Source organism: Tauraco erythrolophus, chromosome 2 (genome assembly GCF_009769465.1).
Source record: "Tauraco erythrolophus isolate bTauEry1 chromosome 2, bTauEry1.pri, whole genome shotgun sequence".
Classification (NCBI taxonomy): domain Eukaryota; kingdom Metazoa; phylum Chordata; class Aves; order Musophagiformes; family Musophagidae; genus Tauraco; species Tauraco erythrolophus.
The window spans coordinates 115,224,627-115,250,071 of NC_141466.1; the positions used below are offsets into that span (position 1 = coordinate 115,224,627).

Sequence of the window (25,445 nt, forward strand, 5' to 3'; positions counted from 1 at the left end):
GCCCCGCGCGCCTGCGCCGCGCCCCGCGATGACGCCGCACGGCCGCCTCGGGAGGTGCGGACGCGCGCCGGCCGCTTCCTGCCGCCCCGCCTGACATGAGCGCCTGGCGCGCGCTGCGGCGGGCCGCCTCCTCCGCCCTCTCCTCTGGCGATGCGGCGGCTCCCGGCGGGAGGCCTCGCAGGCGGGCCTGGGAGACGTCGCTGTCGCCGCTGGAGCGGGTGAGGCGGCTGCTGCCGCCGGAGGAAGCGGCGGCAGTGGGCCGGTGCGCGGCGGCCCCTCAGGCTCCCCCTGAGGAGGACGAGGAGGAGGCGGCCGCCCCTCAGGTGTCTTCTGAGGGGGCGGGCGCGCGTCCCGTCCCTTTCCGCGCCGGGGAGCTGGCGCTGGCGGAGACGCGCAGGAAGTACCACACGACGCTGAAGTTGCTGTGCCAGCTGGCGGCGGGGTCGGTGCTGTCCAGCCCCCGCGGCCTCCTGCCGCACCGCGACATCATCGGGCAGCTGCCCGGGCAGGTGCTGCGCACGTCGACTGGGGCGCCGCTGCTGCTGAGGCGGCCCTCTCTGGAGGAGTACGTGCTGCTGATGCCGCGGGGACCCACCATCGCCTACCCCAAGGTACAGGCTGGCCGGTGACGAGGAGCTCGCTGGCCGAATCTCACCCTTACTTTCCAAGACGAGTAACGTGCTGTGTTTTTTCTCACCCGCAGGATGTAAGTGCCATGTTAATGATGATGGATATCCACCCAGGAGACACCGTTTTGGAAACTGGCAGTGGGTCTGGAGCTATGAGCTTGTTTCTGTCAAAAGCAGGTGAGAACCTGGGTTTAGGAAACATAGAAGCAGCACAGTTCTCTTATCGTACATTGCTTTCCTTTTGACCAAATACTCATGATCTGTTCCTAAAAGTTTTGTTCGCATGTTCATACATAGTTTGTTGACTTAAAGGAAAATTACGTCTGTGCCAGAGCCAGTGCAGGGACTGAAAACTATTTTGACTGTCTTTCATGGGCCATAGCACACAGGGTTACCAAAGGCCCTGCAGAAAGCTGAATTTCAACTATCATTGCTGTTGGCTTTGGCTTACCTGTGTTAGACTCTTTCTCTGATCTTTTGCTTTTTCTCCATCTTGATGGTCTACATGAATAATCAGATTGCTGGGCACCAGTGAAAATGCTGATGTGGACACACACTGTTATTTTTTCTTATTACAGCTCACCTAGTTTGATCTAGAACTCAGTACTCTAAAAGGTAGAGAGCCTTTGCACTCAGCAATGTGACTAGGGGTGAAACCTCACCCTTAAACTTCATCTCATCTGTAGGTATCCTGTTAGTGGACCACATTTCAGAGTAATTTGATTTAGGGGCTCTTGCTAGAACAACTTCCTTAAGGGAAAAGCAAAAAAACACCCACAATTGTGTGCTGCAGTTGTTTTTGTGCATACCTGAAAAACTAAGCACTGTTTGAATTTTGGTTTTGAATTGTTTTTTTTAAATGTATTTCTGCTATTGCAGAATGCCGCCCTTCCCTCCGATATTAAAGATGAGCTTTGAGTGTAGAGACAGGAACCTCATCATGGATCATCTTGAATTGATAGAGCAGAAAACCACCAGTTGCATATCCTGAAGGCTGTGTTTCAGCACAGCCCACCATCAGAGTAACTGAACTCTGGAGAGTGCTAGCAGTGGTCACTGAGCCCGAGAAGCACCTTTGTATCCTGAGCTCCCATGAAACCTCAGCGCTAATGTTTCTGTTTTACCATTTTCCAATACACGTTACAAAACATCCACATAGACTGTGCTGTCTCTGCAAAACATTTACAGTTTGGGCTGCCTTTGTGGTTGGACTCTGTATCATTCGACAGCTCAAGATGTTTCAGTGCTCCCACTTGCAGCCAGCCAAGCATCTATGGGAGGGGATGCTTCCTCTCACCTTCTTGGGAGGGAGACAAGCTGAGCCCATCAGCTGCTCTTTTTGTTCCAGACCATTGAATAACCTTAGAACTCGAAGGCAGCATATTGGTTTTCTATTACTCTCCCACGTAGCGGTGCTGTATGTCCACTGTCCCTTGGCACGTGTTCCAGGATAACAGTACAAGACTTTTTAGAAGCGTAAGTTTTTTCTGAGGAAGTTTATCATCCAGCAAGTATGTTACCAGTGCTATCAATCTAGCTGTGCTCTGGAATGCAGGTGATGCTGCTGAGGCTAACAAGGAATTAGGAACAGTTACACTCAGTGAATGGGACAAACTAGAGTGCTGAAGTCCATCAGGAGCTTAAAATTGGTCAGGGCATGTAAGCAATGGCAAAAGGAATCTGGAGGGTCCCCTATTGAGATAAACAGAGCAGTTTGTTCTTCCTGGTACTTTGTTTCAGCTGCAGTGATCTCCACCTATAATGCTGATTCAGTTGGAAACACTTATTTTGATGGTCAGCCATAAAATGCTGCCCCAAGATCACTCAGCTGCAGGTGGTTTTGATACATGTTGGGCCCAGGTTTTGAGGTCAGCAGTTGCACCTCTGCTCCCTCTCCCTATTTCTGCCTCCTACTGCGGTTCCTTAGCTCCTTCCAGTCATCTTTCTGCAATAAACTAGGTGGGCTTTTTAGTTACATGATGGGATTTGAAGATAGTATGGGATTATCCATGAAATTACCATTGCTGCTGTGGGAGCTAGAAGCTGACAAAACAGAAGGCAAAAGTCAGCACTTCTCTTTCCAGACATGTGTTTGGAGAGAAAGAAAATAAGAGTCATTAGCTTTTCCCACCTTCCCCTACAGGCAGAGCCTAAATCTGCAGAAAGAGATTGAATACCTGATGTTGGCTAAGGCAAAAGTTAGATTTTGCTAAATAAAGTGAATTATTTTCTGCCTTGGTTATTCAGCCCACTGTGGCCATTTCATACAAACACACCTGGACTTAGCAATTGTTCCTCCTTTTTCAGTCTTGTCCAATAGGTTCCTTCTGATCATTTACTTTAATTTAGCTGTAACTGTGCCAAGTCAGCAAAATCCTTGGCATCACCAGGCTCTTAACCCTGTCCATGCAAAGAAAGCCGTCCTGGTGTGCCAGTTTAATTCTTTCTTGAGGAGAAGGAAAATGGTATGAGACTGTATTGCTATTTCCAAATTTATTGAACTTAAATCAGCACCAAATACAGGTAGTGTTAGTCACAGCTGAACACAATTTGGTGCTGACCCAGAAATAAGTAGACTGAATTGGCTCTTTCCTAAGGGTGACTAATTTTGCCACTATTTAATACAGTGACACCCAGCAAGAAAAATAGCTGCTGCGCAGGTAAATGCTGGAGTTTAAATCTAGTGGACGCATTACCAAGGTCCATGGAAGTATTTAATTTCCAAAACTTATTGACTGCAGAGATTGCATTCGTCTCCCTTCTCCGTGTTACTCTCAGTTTATGGTTTATTTTCCGTTCCTTTTTTCATCTTTCCCAGAAACTCCTGACATGCAACAGGACAAAGTTAAGGCTGTGTGAAGAATGTGGCATTTGCTATGACTTTAAGATCTTTGAGAACTGGAAAATACGACATACACAAACTTGAGGTGCTGCAGTTTTGCCTGTTTTAACTAGTTGTCCTTGTTCTTCCAGAAGTCTGTTTCAAAAATGTAGAAATTCTTTGGAATGAGCAGAGCAAGGAATAAGACTTGTGAACAATTTGATTCTTCCAATATTTCCAAACTGTTAATCTCGAGTAGTACGGAGCCGGTGCCGCGATTCTCCAATTGTTTCAGATGACCAAAGGCGACACCGCTGAAACCCTCGCTCCTTGCGTGTTGGCTGTGGCCGCAGCCTGGTGCAGGGGGAGCTGGATCAGGGAGAGACTGCCGTGAAACCCATCCCTTTTGTTCCATTCTCTGGATGGATTCACAGAGGGATCACAGAGGTGAGGGAAGGAGCCTGGTGACTCCAAGCTAACATGGCTTAAGAAGTCACAAAACCTCACCGCTGAGCTGCTGGTGCTGAAAGGTGTCTGCGCCCATTCAGAAGTAGCACAGAGCAAGAGAAGGGAATGGTGCGACAGGTCTGAGAAATCAGAGTAACACAGCAATGCACGCCCTGCGCTCCGTGCCTGGATTTCCTCAGAACACTTCCTTTGGGAAGAACATTGTCTATTGAACTCATGGTAAATTTCGGGATAGTAATTTTATACATAAAACAAGTCATAAAATAATTTATTTTGGTTCCAAATGATAACAGGAAAACAACACAAGTCCAGGTAAATCAAAAAGGACACTTTAAAACTTGTCTATGGGACTGACGTCAGTGAGCAGGTCTGGGGTTTTCCTTAGCCCTTCCCCAACCTTAAGGAGAACAGAACGAGAAAGAACCATGCATAAAACAGCAAACCTTTCTAAAAACAAGGAGTGTGGAAAAAAAAAAAAAAAATCATTAAAAACTACCAGTCCCAAGTCTTATGAACAACAGAAGAGCTGTCAGCTTCATGGCCTCTGTGAGGAGTGACGTTTGTGGCAGCTCTCTCAGCTGGTACCTCTGGTGGCTCTGTCAGAATCATAAGGTCACAGGGCCACAGAGGCCCAAATCATCTTTGGCTGCAGGAGTTGCTTTGGGAGGACGTCTTAGGAACAGTCTGTGCTTTTCTATGCTGTATGTCATCTGTGGATTGATGGATTCCATTCTGTAAAGGAACTAACCAGGCACTTCAGCTGCATTTATTTGTTTTAAGTGGAAAGAAGAAATAAATTGTAATGGATTGTTTTCATATGTGATTCTTTCCTAAAGCAAAGCTGAGATTTAAAGGTGTACTTCTGTTATTTACTATGCTACTTTTTTCTAAATTCTTTATTACAAGGGGGGAAAGGAGTAAGTCTAGTGTCTTGTCTTTGTTTTCAGTTGGGCCCAAAGGACGTGTTATAAGTTATGAAATCAGAGACGATCATCATAATTTAGCTAAGAAGAATTACAGGCACTGGCGTGCTGCATGGGAAATAGGACACATGGAAGAGTGGCCAGATAACGTGGATTTCATTCTTAAAGACATTTCAACAGCTGCTGCGGATATGAAATCTCTAACACTTGATGCAGTAAGTCCAAAAAATACCCCCATTTGACACTTACCTTTTCTGCATAAATTCAGACCTCGAGTGCTCACACAACGGGATTCCCATATCTAGTTTAACATGAGAAAAACCAGTCAGGTCTTCATCAATGAAAGAAACATTGTGATTTTTTTTTTGCGGATTACAAGTATTTTCAAGGTTTCAGTTACAGGTTCTCAAATGAAAAAGTGATAAGGCTGTAGTATAGAAATACTAGAGTTGATCACTGCTGTCCTGTAAGCAAAGACAAACTTACTTTCCTGTATTTTGGAGAAACAGATATTTCTGTATCTAAGGCGTATTTCAAACATGAAATTTAAGAAAAATCCATAAGCTCATTGAAAATACAAATGTGTAAACACTTTGCTATCAGCTCTCTAGAACACACAAGGAAACTAAAGCCTAAGTTAGAGTAAGGAATGTTCTTGCTTGCTCTCCTCTCCTGCTTTTTCCATCCAGATTTTGTAAAGGGAGGCGTGCTGGGGAAAACAGCTGGATGTTAACCGCTCTACCATGTAAAGCAGACAAATTACTTACATTAACACTTCAAAAAAATGACAACTCTGTTAAATGGTTTGAGCAAAGAAATAAAATACACAGCATAAAAATACCATTTTTTAAAACTTCGTCAATCTACAGGAAGGATCAGATATGGCATATGCCACTGTTTTACAGTTTGTATAGTTTTCTAGCAGACGATGGATAACTTGACAAAGACAGAAATTTTCTCCATCTTCAAACAAAGAGCAAGTTAGACGTTGAGACTCTCGCGTGATCTTTGCATGACAAAGATGCTCTTGAATGTTTGGAGTTTTTTACATTTGAAAACTAGATATCCAAAGGTGCTAGTAGATGTCTTCCAAGTTTTTATTAACATCGGCATTATGGAATTTTATTAGTAGGAGGCTTAACGTTAACACAGGACTGCTATGTTGGTGAAACACGACGTGCTGTATTAACAGAAATCCATTTGAAAGTAGGAAGGACTTTGTTTGGAGAGGCAGTAATAAAACTGGTTTGTGGCTACATACTGCTCTTGTATGCGTTCATTTTCCAGAGATAAACATTGTTTTTCAAGCATTGTTGTTACGGAAAAAATTTGTTCGATATATATTAATGTTTACTGGGAAAACAAATGTATCTTTCTCTTGCAGATAGTACTGGATATGCTTGACCCTCAGTCTGCTCTGCCTGTGGTACACCCAAGTCTGAAACAGGGTGGTGTGTGCGCTGTGTATTTAGCAAAGTAAGTATTTATTTCTGGCACTTTTGCATTTTTTCAGGCAGCACCTAACCTTGTTACAAAACCAAACATCATTTCAAATACACATCCAGCATTAAAGAAATGTTCAACAAAATTCTTTTTTTCCCCATGTAATTTTTTTTAGAGAGTTGCACTCAGTATAAATTACACTTAGCTGAATCCTTTGGCCTTTACTTTGGGAATGTTCTCATTCTGGTCAGTGGAAGTTTTCATTTAATGACATCCTCAAAATAACTGTACTATTTTCCCGTTCACTAGTCAGGTTGCGAGCTCCTTTACCCTAAAGTTGAAGGACTCATGTAACCTCAAAGGTAAAGAATGTGACGAAGGCAGTAGAATCACACTAACAGTGTTACAGTTTGAGTTTTCCAAATACTACTTTATCCTTTGCCTTTCTTCAAAAGCATCACACAGGTTATTGACCTTTTAGACACAATACGGACCTGCAAGCTGCCTTTTTTGTGTGAAAAGATCATTGAGGTAACTCATAGAAACTGGTTGGTACTCCCTGCTAAAATCAAGAATTGCAAATCAAGACAAATGGTGGAAACACAAGAAAATAGTGAAGAACCACCTCAAAAGGAACACGAAGAAACCCACATTCAGGATCAAGTAGTACTTAAAGAAAGTGAATACAATGGTAAGAACATGATTGCTGACAAGATATCCTGTTACTGCAATTTGACAATCCAAAGACATAATGAAGGCAACGATTGTAGGAAGTGGCAGTATTTTTTTTCTCAGGTCAGATACGATTGTTGTGAAGAATAGATAAGGTTCTGGAGAGCCTAGATCTTGTCGGGTTTGAAAAAGGATATATTAATGGTTAATTAAATTTAAGTATCTTATTAAAAATCTAGACTAGCTCGAAAATAAAGTGCAAGCTGCAAATAAACAATGGCTGCCCTTCTACTGCTGTCCTCTGTACTCATCCTGTAGCTGCTTGAGAGGACCCTGATGGGCTTAAGGATTCCAGAGAAGAAACATTACCAGTGTGCTCTGTTCTGTAATCCCCCTCTTCTGGCAAATTCAAAAGAGATGCCTCATGCTAGTATAGATTTGCAAAACGTCTGAATATACTGATAGGTGAGAACAAAGCACTTGAACAGAAGCCAAAAGAAATGCATATATGTCAAGGAAAAATAATCCATGCCCATTGGCAACTCTAGGCTGCAGGTATGTTTTAAACTTGTTGGAAAGAATTAACAAAAATTACTCTTTGCAGAATCACTTTCTGACAACGCTGAAACATACTGCTCGGTGCCTTACATTGCCAGACCATCTTGTTGGCAGGATGCTCATTCAGGTGAGACACTTGGAAAATGTTTTTTTTATCTTAAATGTTTAGTGATATTTTATTTTCAAAAATACTATTTTTTGGACTAGCACTTGGCATGTTATTATATCATGAAGTCATAGAACTTTTAATAATAAACTACTCATTGCATCCTGAAATACTGAAGTAGTAACTTGTTTTGTTTTTCAATTAGCATTCCTTACCAAGCTGAGAAAGTTTCGACCACTGCTTTCCTGATGCTGCTGTCAGCTGCTAATTTGAGTATATTGTATCAGAATAAAATAAAAGGTGACAAAGTAGCTGCTATGTTTTGCAAGTTGTGTAACTTTTACATGATGACCACTTTGATTTCTACTGCATCTACAGTTTGAAATCCCACCGACTACTCAAAGGGAGAAGTTTTAACGATCATCAGGTACGGTGTTGTGATGCAACACAAATTGTTCAACAAAGTGCAATATCTGTTTCTGTCTCACTGGGTGTATTTCATTACCTGTAAACCAGTCCATGGATTTGTCTGGGTTCAAGGCGCTACCTCGTCTCCTTTTGCTGGACAGGCTCTGACAGTCTACCAGAAATTAGGATAAGAACTTTAGTAAGAAAATAATGGACCAAAGTCAGTCCTTTGAAATGCAAGTGAAGCAGCTTCTGACTTCTTTGGCTACCAACTGGTGGCTCTCAGTTTCTTTAAAAACATTGTTCTTAAAGCACAACTGTAAGAGAAACTGTAATGCACTGAATTTGTTCTTTGATGAAGCTGCACTGATTTCAAGAAAAAGACCAGATCTTGGCATTTCTAGCTTTGGCTCACTTCCAGCGCCCACGCTAAAAGTGTTCTTTCTGAACTTTACTGTATATAAAGCATTCTCAAATGGCCAAAATAAACATTTTGTTTTTCCAACCTCTGTCAGATACGAAAAGCAAGATCTCTCAAGTAAAAACAGATTTTTAAATTAAGCCTTTTAAGGTCTCATGTAAGTCTTAACATAAGCACATGGTGATGTTTAACACATCAAATTTATTAAATGACGTGTTGTAGCCACCTGGCTTGTCTTGTATCTCAAGGACAATTCAAATGCCAAATTTTTTGAAAGTTGAGGGATCCCTTGAGAATCATAGTTGTACTGCAGCTGTCAAAAACACAATGCCATTATAATAGTTAAAATCTGTGCAATAACTGAGAACATGTGCATATAAAAAATAGAGCAAAAAAAAATTGTAACTCTGTATTAAATATGTATAGTAAGAACTCTAGAGTGGCTATGGACTTATTCTAGGAAGCACCTCTCCTATGAAGACAAGCTGAGAGAGTTGGGGCTGTTCAGCCTGGAGAAGAGAAGGCTCTGGGGAGACCTTATTGCAGCCTTCCTCTACTTAAGGGGGCCTACAGGAAAGCTGGAGAGGGACTTTTTACAAGGGTGTGTCATGATAGGACAAGGGGCAATGGCTTTAAACTGAAAGAGGGGAGATTTAGATTAGATATAAGGAAGAAAGCCTTCACTCTGAGAGTGGTGAGGCACTGGAACAGGTTGCCTAGAAAAGTTGTGGGTGCCACATCCCTGGCAGTGTTCCAGGTCAGGTTGGAAGAGGCCTTGAGCAACCTGATCTAGTGGAAAGTGACCCTGCCCATGGCAGGGGGGTTGGAACTGGATGATCTTTGAGGTCCCTTCCAACCCAAACCATTCTATGATCTTTGCAGAGCTGAGGCCTTGTACAGCTTCCCCAGGAATTTGACATCTCCAGTGTGTTCCACTCTTAATAATAACCAATGAGCGTTTGCCCCGTAACTGCTGCGTGTAATGGAGGCGTCTCGTACAAAGGCCGAGGGCGCTGTTTTGAGTAGATTGATGTGCAAAGACTCAATTCATAACACAATTTTCACAACAAACTCTTGAATTGTTTTCTGCTCGTACCCCGATCTTAAAGGGAAATCTCGGATAAACTCTGTCAACAACTGAAATGCACTTAAAGGAAAACGTGAATTGTGATTTAATGTGTGTCCAAACTGACGACAGCAACCGAGCAGCCTGCCCTCTCTGGAAACAGTGCTCGCAGCTCGCGAGTGCAAGAGCACTTCAGCTCGCGTGGCACACTCTCTTTTTACTCACACCACACACACCGGTATTTTTACTGTTTCTTCTAGCCAATCCTAACTGTTTAAAACAGGATTCTCCATTTCATTTATAATGCAAGAATAGTAATAAACGCCTGAAGAGACAAGAACACTGGGACTGAACTGCTGGGGAACAGCACAGAGGAAAGGGACTTCGGGGTCCTGGTGGACAGCAGGATGACCATAAGCCAGCAATGTGCCCTTGTGGCCAGGAGGCCAATGGCATCCTGGGGTGTATTAGAAGGGGTGTGGTTACTAGGACGAGAGAGGTTCTCCTCCCCCTCTATTCTGTCCTAGTGAGGCTGCATCTGGAATATTGTGTCCAGTTCTGGGCTCCTCAGTTCAAGGACAAGGAACTGCTTGAGAGAGTCCAGCGCAGGGCCACAAAGGTAATTAAGGGAGTGGAGCATCTCCCTCATGAGGAAAGGCTGGGGGAGCTGGGTCTCTTTAGCTTGGAGAAGAGGAGACTGAGGGGGACCTCATTAATGTTTATAAATATGTAAAGGGTGACTGTCATGAGGATGGAGCCAGGCTCTTCTCACTGGCATCCAACAATAGGACAAGGGGAAATAGATATAAGCTGGAACATAGGAGGTTCCGCTTTTCATTTATAATGCTAGAATAGTAATAAATGCCTAAAGAGACAAGAACACCACCCAAAATCTCCCACAGTAGACGAAGCTACTTTAAAGAGACTCAAGATGTAAAGCACGTCATACTTCAGGAAGCCAAGGGACAAGATGTAAAAATGAAACTCCAGCCGTAAAAGCGCAGTTCCGCCACGGTCACTGCATTTGTAATTCGGATAGCTGCCACCACAGGGAGATCGTGGAGGAAGATGATGATAATCCTAGTCGTACAGATCTTCCTTTCTCACCACAAAGCAAGCAGTCAGGAGGAGTGCCACTAAGTCCTCGCGGCAGCTGGACTTCCTGATTGTATTGTCTCACAGCTCCACTGTGGTGCACGGGGCGTTCTCGCTGCCATATGTAATGTGCTGGAGTGATGGCCATCACCTGTTGCAACAGCAGTTACCTCAGAAACCATAAAGATAATGGGAAAACGTACACCTGAAAAACAGGGATCCAGTTCATGTATGGCAGAGAAGTAACACCACGTAGATGAAATGGGTGTCATCTGTGATCTGTCTGCTTCTACCTCACGAGAAAGTTTGCTGCCTGAGGCACAAGCAAGTGCACCAGTTATGAATCAGATGTGGAAACACAGTGATGTGCAGCCTTGTATGTTCCTGGGAATCACCACAAATACCAGTTTGTGCTTTGATGGTGCCTTTTACTAACTAGGAAACATAAACTAGACGGATCTTCGGTTTACAAAGCCACTGAACTCCTGAGTGTTGGAAGCCGGGAGGGTACGCTGGGAAAAGCATTCCACACTTGGCTTCTTCCTTGTACTTTTCCCATAGCATCTAATCCTGTTTTCAGAGATGGGATTCTAGAGTAAATGAGATTTTCTTTTCCACCAGCTGTAGTAAACATTATGTTCTTAGAACATGGCAGGGCTTTTCCAGACAGATACATTCCACCTGAAAAGTGAGGAATGTCTTTTTCTCCTCCTAATACGATTGAAAAAGGTAGGTTATAACACTGCTTAATAGTAGAGAATATTAAGTGTGTCCTTCTAAGGTTTTTTTTAAATGCAGTTGTGTTGGGTTCGCATGGCAAGGTTTTGGTAGCAGGGGGTGCTACAGGGCTGGTTTCTGTGAGAAGTTTCTAGAAGCTTCCCCTTTGTCTGACAGAGCCAGTGCCAGCCAGCTCCAAGGTAGACCTGCCGCTGGCCAAGGCCAAGTCCATCAATGATGGTGGTAGCTGCTCTGTGATAACATAGTTAAGAAGGGGCGGAGGAACTGCACAACAGCAGTTGCAGCTGGGGAGAGGAGTGAGAATATGAGAGAGCAATAGCTCTGCAGACACCAAGGGCAGTGAAGAAGGAGGGGAGGAGGTGCCCCAGGTGCTGGAGCAGAGATTCCCCGGCATCCCATAGTGAAGACCATGGTGAGGCAGGCTGTGCCCCTGCAGCCCATGGGGGTTAATGGTGGAGCAGAGATCCACCAGCAGCCCCTGGAGAACCCCCTCCCCAGAGGAAGTGAGTGACAGAACAGCTTTGGTAGGCACCTGGCATCCAGCCAGGGGCAACCCACCACAGCAGTGAAAAGCCCTTACCTTAAAAAGTCCATTGAAATGATGTCATTAATTTTGAAGGGACTAAAATTTCACCTGAGGTGCTGGGAGGCTCTGACCCTGTGGGAAGCCTGTGCTGGAGTGGGCTCCTGGCAGGACCTGTGGATGCATGGAGAGAGGAGACCACAGAGGAGGAGGTTCACTGGCAGGACTTGTGACCCCATGGGGGACCCGCACTGGAGCATCCTGTTCCTGAAGGACTGCACCTTGTGGATAGACACACTCTGCAGCAGTTCGGGAAGAACTGCAGCCTGTGGCAAAGACTCATGTTAGAGAAGTTCATGGAGAACTGTCTCCTATGGGACGGACCCCACACTGGAGCAGGGAAAGAGTGTGAGGAGTCCTCAACCTGAGGAGGAAGGAGCAACAGGAACAACATGTGACGAACTGACCACAATCCCCATTCCCCGTCTCCCTGTGCCTCTGAGGGGAGCACGAAGAAAAAATGGGGAGTAAAGTTGAGCCCAGGAAGAAGGGAGGGTGGGGGGAAAGTGTTTTAAGATTTGGTTTTATTTCTCATTATCCTACCCTAATTTGATTGGTAATAAATTAAACTAATTTCCCCAAGTCGAGCCTGTTTTGCCCTTGACAGTAACTGGTGAGGGATCTCTCCCTGTCCTTATCTCAACCCATGAGCCTTTTGTTATATTCTCTCCACCCTGTCCAGCTGAGGAGGGGAGCAATAGAGCAGCTTTGGTGGGCGCCTGGCATCCAGCCAGGGGCAACCCACCACAGCAGTGAAAAGCCCTTACCTTAAAAAGTCCATTGAAATGATACCATTAATTTTGAAGGGATCAAAATTTCATCTGAGGTGCTGGGATTTTTATTTGAAGGTTTTACTTGTATACAAATTTATAATTTGTAAAGCAAACAACACAAAAATATTTCTGAAGTGAATGAACTGAAACAACTGATGGTACATTTTAAATAAAAATAGTTGTATAAAGCAGAAAGATTCTAGTCTGTAAGAATTTCCCTTTTAACAGTAGTGCAACATAAAATATTCTAGTTTTCCTTAAAAGCACAGTTTCAAAGAAAGTATTTTAAATGCAGAAGAGAAAAAAAAATCCATGGAGGATAAATGGACCCCTACATTTTAGCTGCATCTTTTCTTTCCCACGGCTTGTTCTATGCGCTTTCGGGAAGAAACTATTTGTACAGAGCTGGATCATTAGCTCGTGTTAATTATAGTTTCAGCATCTACAATATTCAAACCCTCCCTACCTCTTCAAAGCAGCATCTGCTCACAATAGCTCTGAAGTCAATTCTATTCCATAGTTCGTCTCTCAGCTTTAAGAAATAAGGGAAGAGCTGTCTCCAGGCTTTTCCCATGGCCCATGGGAAGATCTCATACTTTGATGCATCGTCCTCTTCTTCAATTGTATTTGCCAGATACCTTCAAACATATATATTTTTGTGTCTGTAAATGTTATTCCATCTTAAATCACTTATCAGTATGATTTCTAACACTAAAAGGCACAATCTTGCAGAAGGCTTTTTTCCTACTCTTGTGAGGAAAACCACTAACAAAATACAGCCATCTCTCAGGAGTGCAGTATTTTCTTAATCAGAAAGTTCCATATGCATTCTTTTCGGAAATAAAAACTTAAGCTCCTAAAAAAATGGCTTTCCCTTGGAGTCTCCTACAGGAGTCGTATGCAAGAACTAACATATCCTGATGGTTTTGGCCAAACTGGCGAGATAGCCTTGCGCTAAAACGAACGGCTTCTGAGTGATTCCCTCAATAAAGCTTAAAACTATCTTATGAAACCTTAAACTTTACATTTTCTGCTTCAGAGATTTCAGCTGTTCTTGGAAAATCATGGTGTTCACATTAACAACAGCCGTCAGGACTTGCAGCTGGTGCTTTTCTGCTCCATCAGTTCCAGACGATCCAGGACGAGGCTCCTGCCGCTACACTCCCAGCTCACCTTCAGTTCCGAGGGAAGGGCAGCACTCTGCGACAGCAGAAACACGTTTAAAAGCCAATTCGAACAGCGCCTCATCTCCCAGGCACGCACAGCACCAGCTCACCATCCCGCTGTTTTTCCTTTTCCCGTTCGGAAGAGGCGTCATCGCGGGGCGCGGCGCAGGCGCGCGGGGCGAGCGCGCGGGCGGCGCATGCGCCGGCGCGGCGGGCCGGGCAGGGCAGGGAGCGCCATGGCGGCGGCGGCGCGGGCCCTTTGCGCCTTCTGCCCCCGCGACCGCCTTTTCTTCGCCATCTCCGGCTCGGATGGGCGTCTGCGGGTGTGGGAGACGGCGAAGAGCCGCTGGCAGCGCGAGTACGTGCCGTCGGCCCACCTCAGCGCTGTCTGCACTTGCCTGGCCTGGGCCCCGCCGGGGGGCGGCCTGGGCCTCAGCAAGGTACGGGCCGTGTGTGAGGGGAGGGGAGGGGAGGGGCGGGGCGGGCGAGGGCGACACGGGGGCACAGGAGGGGGTGCGATGGGGGTGGGGGCGACCCACGTAGCTTCGACGCATGGCCGCGGCCCGCTCGGCTTCACCCCGCCCTCCCGGCGCCATGTGGCAGGGGTCGGCGTGGCCTTGTAGGCCGGGGAGCGGAGGCGCCGGGTGCAAGGAGCGGGGTGCGGGTCCCGTGGCGAGGAGCGGAGCTCGTGGGGTTCAGCCACGGCGCCCTCGGCGGTGCTTGGGGCATGTCCACGCGTGACGTGCCCCGCGGTGGGGTGGAATGTCCCTCAGAGGAGCATGGCAGGATTGCTCTTCACAGGGGAACTTTCGTATGACCTGCGTGGAAGAAACCTTCCGTGAAGGATCGAGGTATGTTATTTCATGGCACACCTCACCTAAATCAAAAAGGTGATGCTACAGAGCAGGTTGGCATCTGTGCATCCATTTAGGGCTGTGTAGGTGGTTTTTCAGTCTTAAATAAACTGAAGCTGCCATGTGAAAATGGGGTTAATGTGTCCAGTGTGAAATAAAACTTGATCTAACATGGTGCACTGCCGTGGTGCCGTAAGTCAAGCACAGGAGTTTGAGTAGCTTTTGAAAACTACCCCTTTTTTAGAGTCCTGTCCCTGAAGGCTGTAGGTGCTCCAGTTTAACCTAGTTCAGGGTTGTGTAGAAAATGGACTAAATCAGACAGCACTTGGCTACCTGTCAGTGCTTTCTTATTATTCCAGTAGTTTGAATGCTGTCCACTGCTTGAAAGTTGGTTCGTTTTCAAGAGGAGCTGGAAAACGTACTGTTTCTTGGAAAAATTATGCTGTAAACTTTTGTAAAATTCATTAGTTTGTTGTTAGACTGAACTGAAGAACTACAGCTGTGATGGTTCTGCCAAATATATTTTATTGAGTATGTTTTTTCTGACATTATTTAGTCTTTTTTTCTTCCTGGCAAGTTGACATCTTTCTAGGTAGTACTAGTGTCTGGTCTTGAGGAGTAAAACTGTGCCAGTAGATATCTGTAAATGATGTTTGGTCAAGTTACACCTGAAGTAAGTGTGTTTTGAACTGCTGCCATTTTAATGAAGGCCATGTGTGAGAGGGGAATATTAGAAGTTAAATGTTGAACTGCAGGCCCTGGAATTGCTGATGCAGTGGTGGCTTATTGGGATGTTCCCTGCCCAGCTGCTTTCCAAGTGTCAGTGCTTCCTGCTTGTGGTGTTGGCGAGCACCTGCTCCATGAAGTGGTGCCTGGTGCAAGGGTATGTGGACCACTGACTTTCAAAATACTTTCTTCCACTTTCTTCCTAATAAGTTGCATTTGTTCTGTCATCATCTGCTCTCAGAACAACTTTAGGATTCCCCCTGCTTCAGTGTTTTAAGTGCTTTACTTGACATGTGAGCTGCAGAGATGTGGTTTGTTTTTGGTTTGTATTTGTTTTTTTTTCTTTTTTAAAAAGTCTCAGTGGCTGACCTACTGAAGTAAGAACATTATGGAGAAATATGTGCATAGTCCCTTTTCAAATAACTTCTTTTACTTATCTCTAGTAATTAAACCACTGTGCTTTTCCAGGCAAAGTTGAAGGATTTATAAATAAGCTTGAGTTTCCATGAATCTGGAAAAAAAATAAAAAGGAACCTGATGCTTGGTGTAGTTCAGCTCCCCCATCTTGTCCTGTCCTATCCATGAAAACAGGATGCTTTTATGTTGAAGACCCCGATCCACAAGTGAATCCCGCATGGATCTCTTCTGCACTTGGTCTATGTATGTACTAATCTAATGCAGCGTAGAGAAGTTTGTGGTTTGTTTTTTTGTTTTACTTTGTTTTTTTAAAACTTTTTTTTTTTAGTTCTCGGAGTGTTTTCTTCAGTCATCTCTAACGTTAACAGGTGTCTGAATTTTCCACTGGCAATTCTTTCATGCAGAAGTTTCTGACAAAATGCCCTACTGATGCTGACAAAGGGTTGACAGTAAAGAAATACATGTGAAAAATAACTGGAAAAGCCTTCACTGCCTCTAGCTTTCTTCGTGATGCTGGAAATAACTGTGGACTTTTGTGGTAATTTTGTTGTACCTTTGGGTTGTTCCAAGGGAAATTGGCCTTAACAGACTGAAATGGAGGGTGAACAAATTATAGTTAAAAGATTTATGCAAGGGAAGAGAATAAGATCTGTTCTTAATTGTGGCTTTTCTTTGCAGTCTTGGTAGTGTGTGGGGTAATTGGTAAATCTACATCAAGAGATTGAAAAGTCGCAGAAAAAGCGGACTGCACTTGCATCTTCACTGACTGTCTTTGCATGTCAAACAGCAGCTTCAAGATGGTTTAGTTGGCATTGCTGCCAAAAATTGAACTAGTTGAGTCTTTTCTCCTACATTGTCTGAAAAGCTGGTTGGTTTACTTGGTTGTGCTTGGTGAATGTGAGGGTTTCTCAGCACCTGAGTTTTCCTGATGTTTTATGAACACTTTTCTGTCCCAGCAAAGAAGCAGCCTAAACAAATACTTGCAAAAACCCCAATGTAATCTCTTTTGATGTAAAAGCATATTTATTGGCCTAAACCAAAGCGCTTTTCCTTGCAGAAGGTGTTGTCTGTGTTAAATGCAGAGGAAAAGAAAGTCCTGCTTCAAAGAACCAAAGTATTTATCCTGCAGTGTTAAACTTGGAAATCTTAGTTGTGGTGAAAACTCCCGAATCCTGCTTGTCCTTATATCTCGGGACCTGAGTGAAAGTTATTTACATTCCCTGCGTGATGTCTATACATCTATATGGCAGAGGAGCTACACCACATGGAGCTTGCACAGAGTTGGTGGCGCCCATCGGTGTCCTTTGGCTTCTGGCTGCTCGTCGGTGCAAATATCTGTTGTGTAGAGGAAGCATTAGCTTGTGTGTAATTTTTTTAATTGGAGAGAATGCCTTGCTGTGATGTAACAAACGTAAGGAGACTTACTAAAGTCTGATTTGAAAACTAATCAATAGCATTAGGGGTAACTTTTTTCTCCTGAAGTCCTTGAATGCTTTTTTCTTTTCTTTTTTCGTGTGTGTGTGTGTGGTTGGTTATGTGGGATTAACCCAGTGAGAATGAATGTAGTAGCTTCTTCTGCCTTCTTTATTTTAGTTTCACATGCTCACGAGCCAGTTTTATTCCTTCTCACCTTCCTGGTGATGTGCTGCATTCGCCCGTTTCTGGTTGAGAGATGAAGTGAAATCCCTCCTTGTCTTCCTGAAAGCCGATCTGCAATGACACTTTTAGGAGTAGTCTGAGCTGGCTGGTGCCAATTCAAGTAGTGAAATTTTATAAACTCAAGGAAATATTTTCATAAACGATTAAAGGGTATATTTGAGCTGCAAAGATTTCGGTTGTGAATGATACCCCTTTGTAGGGTCTTATTATCTGATGATAGCTTGCTTTAACTTATATAACTGTATATGTATATTGGTCTTTAAAACCACGCTCTCTCTTCAAGTTACAGTGATTTGAATTCAGTTCTCGAAAGAGCAGTGTGTTCACGTTGGTGTGAGGAAGACTCAGTAGTCCAGACTTGTTCATTTATTAATGAGCTGACCCTCTTTTACCTTCTGTAGGATGGTGGTCATGACAATAGAGTAAACTTTGTGAGATGACATCAGGACAACTGCTGCTTGTATAGCTGTTCAGAAGAGAAACACATCGTGGAATGGAACGCACAGACCTGCAAAATAAAGTGGTAAGTGATGCTGGTTTTCAGTCAAATTTCTTCTGGCTTCCTTCTGTCTATTTTCTCCCTCACAGGTTTTAGTAAGGCCCTCTTGGAACTGCTGCACTCTGCTATCCAGGCTTCATGCCCACAGTACAAACTTGACTGTTGGCTGTTACTTTCTGTGATTGGAAGTGGTTTTATTACGGCATGAAAGAGTAGTTCTCATGGTTGGGTTTCTTCCTCTGTGTATCAGACAGACTACATGAAATGAGTAACTGCACTGGGAGGGATTTGGGTCCCTCCATGTTTACTTTTAGTGGGACATGGCCTTCCAGTCACTTTTCTGACAATGAAAAATGTGAATTCTAGGAAATACCCTTGGAAATATAGAGGAGCAGATAGTGGAACATATTATCCCAATTAAATGAGTTACACGCCCCCAGCTTTGCTCCAAGGGCCTTGCTGTGATGACAACCCCCTTGGTTTCGCTCACTACTGATGTGCAGTGGGGACAGTTCCACTTGGCTGGCTGAGCAGGCTAGTACTTTTAAAGTGCTGTTGAGCAGAACAGAGCTTAGTGCAGAGTAACAAGATGCCTGGTGTAGGCGTTTACTTTCTTTTGTAATAAAGTCAGACTGGTTTAAAACTTTAAAGAAGAAGCCGCCAAGATTTCTAGGAATGATCCTGGTTATCCTACTGCAATAAAAGCCTTATGTATGATGGCATCTTGATCCTTCTCTTATGCTATTGTGACCCTGACTGAAAGTAGCAGAAGATGGCGGTAAAATCTCCCTCCAGTCTTCTCTTTTTAGGATTGAAGGCACCCACTTCCCTCAGCTGTTCCTCTTATGTTACGTGCTCTAGTCTGTAAGTTGCCGTTGTGGCCCTCCACTGGATTTATTCCGCCATGTCACTGACTTTCTTGTGCTGTCCCAAACTGGCCATAGTGCTCAGATGCAGTTTCAGAAGTTGTGCCCAGAGGAGACGAATCACTTGCCTTGACCTGCTGACTACATTCCAGCTAATGCGCATCAGTGTGCTGTTGACATCATTGATACAAGGACTCCCTGCTTCTTTGTGTTCCAGTTGACTATGAGGACTGCAGGCTTCTTTTCTGCAGAGCTACTTTCTAGCCCTTTGTTTCCAGCCTGTATTGGTATTTTTCCGTCCCATGTGCAGGACTTTCCATTTTCCTTTGAGCTTTGAGATTCTGACAGCCTGTTTCTCGAGCCTGCTGAGATGCCCCTGAGTAGCAGCCCTGCCTTGCAGCATATCAGCTGCTCTCCCTAATTTGGTGCTGCACGTGAACTTGTTACGTGTGCGTTCTTTCCTCTTTTGAGATCATTGATGAAGACCTGGGGAATTACTGAGGATGTTAAATGGTATTGGGATGTCCTTAAGGAGTGACATCAGTAACTGTCCACCAGCTGGACTTCATACCAGTGATGCCAGCTGTTTGAGCTTAGTGATCCGGGCTGTTCTTATCCCTCCTTGGAGTCCATCCATCCAGTATATACATCTCCAATTTGGCTGCAAGGTTACTGTGTAAGACACTGTCAGAAGCGTTGCTGAAGTCCAGTTAAATGGCACACGTGGCTCTCCTCTCATCTACCAGGACGTTTGTCTCATCCAGAAGGCAGTCAGGTCAGTTCGGCACGGGTTGGCATTTGTATCCTGGTCACTTGTTTTGACCTTTGAGTGCCTGGAAATGGCTTCCAGGCAGATCTCTTGTATATTCTTCCCAGTTGTTTCCTGGATTCTCCTTGTGGCTACGTTTTGTCTGCTTTTCTTTCCAAGTCATCAGAAATTTCTCCTGAGCTATGTGGCCACTCAAAATGACAGTGTGGTCTTGTAAGAACACTGGCTTCAGTGCTTCTGGATGCATCCCATTCAGGCTTAGGGAGCTGCATGTGTTGAACTGTCTGTTGTGATCCCTGATTCCATCTCCCGTTCCTAACAGGCAGTGACTCTGGCACTAAGTTTGGGTACGTGGGAGTCTTTGTGCTTTAGCCTCTCTGTGTACCGAATGGGTCCTTACGCTGTCCTCCACCCAGTGCCAGGGTAGCGGCAGCGCATCCGCTGCATCAAACGCTGCCTCGGGACGCGAGGGTGAAGCGGCACGGTGGGAAGAAGCCGTGTCCTGGTGCCGACACACCGGGAGTGATGGGCCACGCCGGTTTTGGGGCTCGTCTCCTCAGTTTGGCCAAAGCTGTCGGGATATGTTAGTTCTTGCGTATTGACTCATTTAGGAGATTCTAGGGTAAAGCACTTTTTTTAAGAGCTTAAGGTTTTATTTACCCAAAGAATGCATATGGAACTTTCTGATTAAGAATATTCTGTTTGATGCGAGCGGGTGCGCTGCCGCCACCTTGGTGCCAGACGGGGACGGCGCTGCCAGCATAGCGTGAGGGGAGAAGGGGGCAGTGGCTGCCCACTGTGAAGCGTCCCTCTTCTGCAGCGCTGTGTTTGTGGCCTTTGCTGTTTCCTCTACCATAAGCTGTTCTCAAACTTGACTTTAATCTCTCAGCTGCCCGTCAACATTGTAAAGGCTTCCTTAAAACGTTTCCCCAGGAGACACTGGACGTGAGGGATACGGGATACCTAACTTTAAAGATCATTAAAAATACAGGTGCAAGATACACTGCTGTTACTTTTCCACAGAAGCAATTATTGCGTGTAGTACTACGCAATCAGTCTAAGGCAGTCAATTGAAGTGCAATAAGAACAAAAAAGTCCCTTCGCTAGTAAGATTCAGTGGGAAATCTTACTGTTGTCTTTTAAGAGGTAAAGATTTGTTCTAGGAAGATGGCAAGAAATACATCCAATTTCATTGTTTCCCCTTGTATAGGCCAATTAAAGAGTAACTGGTCTCATTTGTTATGGTAATGAGAAGAGAGGCCTTTTTCCTCCTTCCTCATCTTTTATTAATAATTTGCTAGATGTCTTTATTTAGGTCCTCTGAGTCAGTGAGCATATTGAGAGAAAGGTCGTTATCAAGTTTCTGATCATGTACTGTGGAGAGAGAAAAAATCATATCAAGTGGTAAACGTACAAAGTAACATCATCTCTGTAGGATGAAATCAGGAAAGTGGGCAGCAGGGTGGAAATCATACCGAATACATCAGGTAGGCAGAAGTCTGTTCTTGGAGACTCTCTCTTCATATCTATGTGCTCAGGCTGACTTACCTTGCATTAAATCGTTCTTATTTTTGCATACTACTTTTCAGCTAAGGAACTCTAAGCACTCTTCAATTAAATACCATTCAGTTGATAACTGTGGAAAACAAGAAAGGATAAGTTACAGAAACTTCCATATAACCATCTAAACCATTCAGGCTAGGAAACAAGCTTCTGCTTGTGTTTTTTTTTTTTTCCTACTACAAAACATAAAACTGCAATGAGAATTGTGAAGTACATGCGTTCGTATTCTTTACATCTTCGTATTTGTATTCCTTGGCTTATCAATCAAAAGTGGCTTACAGTGTAGATCTTTGTCCACACACAGCTTTCCAGGGATTGTATGGGGTTTGTTTTCCCTTAACTCTCCCCTTTCAAAAATATTTTTTTGAGCTGGTGATTCTGCAATGAAACTTTAAAAGATTAATGTTTTTTTCTTTTCTTTCCTCTCTCAAAGATCTGTTTCAGCCTCTTTAGGGATCTCCTTGGTAGAGTACAATCAGATGAAGCCCTGGAGGGAAGAGGGGCCCCAGAAAGCTGGATAATATTCAAGGATCACCTCCTCCGAGCTCAGGAGCAGTTCATCCCAACAAAGAGGAAGTCAGGTAGGAACACCAGGAGGCCTGCATGGATGAACAAGGAGCTCCTGGACCAACTTGGACACAAAAAGATGTCCTACAGAGGATGGAAGCAAAGACAGGTAGCCTTTGAAGAATACAGAGCAATTGTCTGTGCAACCAGAGATCAGTTTAGGATAGCTAAAGCCCTGATAGAGTTAAATCTGGCCAGAGACATCAAGGGCCACAAAAAAACTTCTGTAGATATGTCAGTGATAAAAAGAGATCTAGGGAAAATGTAGGCCCGCTCTGGAAGGAAACGGGAGACCTGGCTACCTGGGATGTGGAGAAGGCTGAGGTTCTCAATGATTTTTTTGCCTCAGTCTTCACTGGCAAGAGCTCCAGCTGCACAGCCCAAGTCACGGAAGCCAAAGGCAGGGACTGGGAGAATGAAGAACCACCCACGGTAGGAGATGATCATGTCCGAGACCATCTAAGGAACCTGAAGGTGCACAAGTCCATGGGACCTGATGAGGTGCATCCGCGGGTCCTGAGGGAACTGGTGGATGAAGTTGCTAAGTCACTATCCATCATATTTGAAAAGTCGTGGCAGTTTGGTGAAGTTCCCACTGACTGGAAAAGGGGAAGCATAGCCCCCATTCTTTAAAAAGGGAAAAAAAGAAGACCCGGGGAACTACAGGCCAGTCGGTCTCACCTCTGTGCCTGGCAAGATTATGGAGCAGATCCTCCTGGCAACTATGCTAAGGCACATGGAAAATAAGGAGATGATTGGTGACAGCCAACATGGCTTCGCTAAGGGCAAATCCTGCCTGACTAATTTGGTGGCCTTCTATGATGAGGTTACAGCATTGATGGATAGGGGAAGAGCAACTGACATGGTCTACCTGGACTTATCCAAAGCATTTGATACTGTCCCACACGACATCTTTGTCTCTAAACTGGAGAGACATGGATTTGACAGATGGACCACTCGGTGGATAAGGAATTGGCTGGATCGTCGCACTCAAAGAGTTGTGGTCAATGGTTCAATGTCCAAGTGGAGGCCAGTGACGAGTGGTGTTCCTCAGGGGTCGGTACTGGGACCAGTGCTATTTAACATCTTTGTTGGTGACATGGACAGTGGGATTGAGTGCACCCTCAGCAAGTTTGCAGATGACACCAAGTTGTGTGGTGTTGTGGACATGCTGCAGGGAAGGGATGCCATCCAGAAGGACCTTGACAGGCTGGAGAGATGGGCCTGTGAGAACCTAATGAAGTTCAACAAGGCCAAGTGCAAGGTCCTGCACGTGGGTTGGGGCAATCCCAAGCACAAGTACAGGCTGGGTGGAGAATGGATTGAGAGCAGTCCTGAGGAAAAGGACTTGGGAGTGCTGGTTGATGAGAAGCTCAACATGAGCTCAACATTGCCGGCTACCAGCCAGCAATGTGCGCTGGCAGCCCAGAAAGCCAAACCGTATCCTGGGCTGCATCCGAAGAAGCGTGGCCAGCAGGTTGAGGGAGGTGATTCTGCCCCTCTACTCTGCTGTCGTGAGACCCCCACCTGGAATACTGCATTCAGCACTGGAGTCCCCAACATGAGAAGGACATGGAGCTGCTGGAGCGCGTCCAGAGGAGGGCCAGGAAGATGATCCGAGGGCTGGAACACCTCTGCTATGAAGACAGGCTGAGAGAGTTGGGGCTGTTCAGCCTGGAGAAGAGAAGGCTCCAGGGTGATCTTATAGCAGCCTTCCAGTACCTGGAGGGGGCCTGCAGGAAAGCTGGAGAGGGACTTTTACAAGGGCGTGTAGTGATAGGACAAGGGACAATGGATTTAAGCTGGGTAGATTTAGGTTGGATATAAGGAAGAAGTTTTTTACATTGAGGGCAGTGAGGTACTGGAAGAGGTTGCCCAGAGAAGCTGTGGCTGCCCCATCCCTGGAAGTGTTCAAGGCCAGGTTGGAGAGGCTTTGGGCAGCCTGGTGTAGTGGAAGGTGTTTGTGCCCATGACAGGGGGGTTGGAACTAGATCATCTTTGAGGTCCCTTCCAACCCAAACCATTCTATGATTCTACAGTCGAGCTATTCAACAGATGTTGTGACTCTTTAACCCCTACTGCACCATCCCCTGCCTCCCAGGACCCAGGGCTCTGCTCCGATACAGACCAGCTGCATAACCTTGGTGCAGTCTCTGAGGAAACCAAAGTTGTGAAAAAAAGCTCTGAGCAGTCTGCAACTTTACCTTCCTTTCCTTGCAGGACTCTCTAGAATGTGGGAGGATTGTTGAGTTGGGGATGACTCCAGAGTTCAACTTGGAAACATCATGGAAAAACATCAACGTGGAAAGGCTGATGGCTGAACACAGGGCCAATAGGGAATCAGAACCGCACCTAACACTAAATCCTCTGCATGACAGAGTGGGCCAGGATAGTGGTTTTCAACTGTAGGTATTATTAACTGCAGTTTTAGAAGGTTGTTGAACAATTCATCCAAGAATACCTGGAAGAATGTATTTTTCTCATTTCCAGGTGGCTTGCTGACATCAGGGGGCACTGTTTCACCACGAGGGATTTAAACTGAGACAAAGTGGCATTTGTCTAGTCTAGTGCGTTGGGGTTTATGTTGTACTCAATTCCTAATCCTTCCTATAGGTGGACATTAAATCAATTTAGCTGCTCTTCATCTTTCTATGTTACGACAGTTTGAATTGATATATATAATATAGAATTAATAAGACCTGGGATTCTTACAAAACATTTATTTAAAAAAAAAAATTGTAAATACACTGGAACTCAATTATATGAGATATACATAGTTACATAGGTACGCAGTAGCAGGTCCAAAAAGGCAGCTGTAGAGCAGTGTGCTTCCTTTAAATGAGAACAAAGGACTTAAAAAAGGAGAGTCAGCGACTTTTTTTTCATTGGAAAGCTGTCCTTCGAATGCTGGGATGACTGTAAATCCATCATCTCAAAACCACTAGTAGATGAGGAGGAAGATGATGATAATCCTAGTTGTACAGATCTTCCTTTCTCACCACAAAGCAAGCAGTCGGGAGGAGTGCCACTAAGTCCTCGCGGCAGCTGGACTTCCTGATTGTATTGTCTCACAGCTCCACTGTGGTGCACGGGGCGTTCTCGCTGCCATATGTAATGTGCTGGAGCGATGGCCATCACCTGTCGCAACAGCAGTTACATCAGAAACCATAAAGATAACGGGAAAACGTACACCTGAAAACCAGGGATCCAGTTCATGTATGGCAGAGAAGTAACACCACGTAGATGAAATGGGTGTCATCTGTGATCTGTCTGCTTCTACCTCACGAGAAAGTTTGCTGCCTGAGGCACAAGCAAGTGCACCAGTTATGAATCAGATGTGGAAACACAGTGATGTGCAGCCTTGTATGTTCCTGGGAATCACCACAAATACCAGTTTGTGCTTTGATGGTGCCTTTTACTAACTAGGAAACATAAACTAGACGGATCTTCGGTTTACAAAGCCACTGAACTCCTGAGCGTTGGAAGCCGGGAGGGTACGCTGGGAAAAGCATTCCACACTTGGCTTCTTCCTTGTACTTTTCCCATAGCATCTAATCCTGTTTTCAGAGATGGGATTCTAGAGTAAATGAGATTTTCTTTTCCACCAGCTGTAGTAAACATTATGTTCTTAGAACATGGCAGGGCTTTTCCAAAC

At 44.9% G+C, this 25,445-nt stretch overlaps 1 protein-coding gene and 1 non-coding gene across 2 annotated transcripts; both read left to right on the top strand.

The window, feature by feature from the left end:
- The first annotated feature begins 95 nt into the window (after positions 1 to 95).
- On the top strand, positions 96 to 7,888 carry TRMT61B (tRNA methyltransferase 61B). The gene is made up of 7 exons (XM_086631779.1): positions 96 to 611; positions 704 to 806; positions 4,866 to 5,056; positions 6,226 to 6,317; positions 6,740 to 6,975; positions 7,561 to 7,641; positions 7,826 to 7,888. The coding sequence occupies exons 1-7, from the start codon at positions 96 to 98 to the stop codon at positions 7,867 to 7,869; spliced, it is 1,263 nt and encodes a 420-aa protein (XP_086487905.1). The 3' UTR covers positions 7,870 to 7,888.
- Positions 7,889 to 18,481: 10,593 nt separating this feature from the next.
- LOC147529299 (small nucleolar RNA SNORD53/SNORD92) lies at positions 18,482 to 18,559 on the top strand. Its single transcript, XR_015222051.1, has one exon. It is a non-coding gene; the product is annotated as a small nucleolar RNA SNORD53/SNORD92 (small nucleolar RNA).
- Positions 18,560 to 25,445: the final 6,886 nt, after the last annotated feature.

Coding starts and splice junctions, on each gene's coding strand:
- TRMT61B (XM_086631779.1), top strand. CDS start 96: ATGAGCGCCTGGCGCGCGCTGCGGCGGGCCGCCTCCTCCGCCCTCTCC. Junction 612..703: donor CCACCATCGCCTACCCCAAG/GTACAGGCTGGC, acceptor TCTCACCCGCAG/GATGTAAGTGCCATGTTAAT. Junction 7,642..7,825: donor TTGGCAGGATGCTCATTCAG/GTGAGACACTTG, acceptor TTTTTCAATTAG/CATTCCTTACCAAGCTGAGA.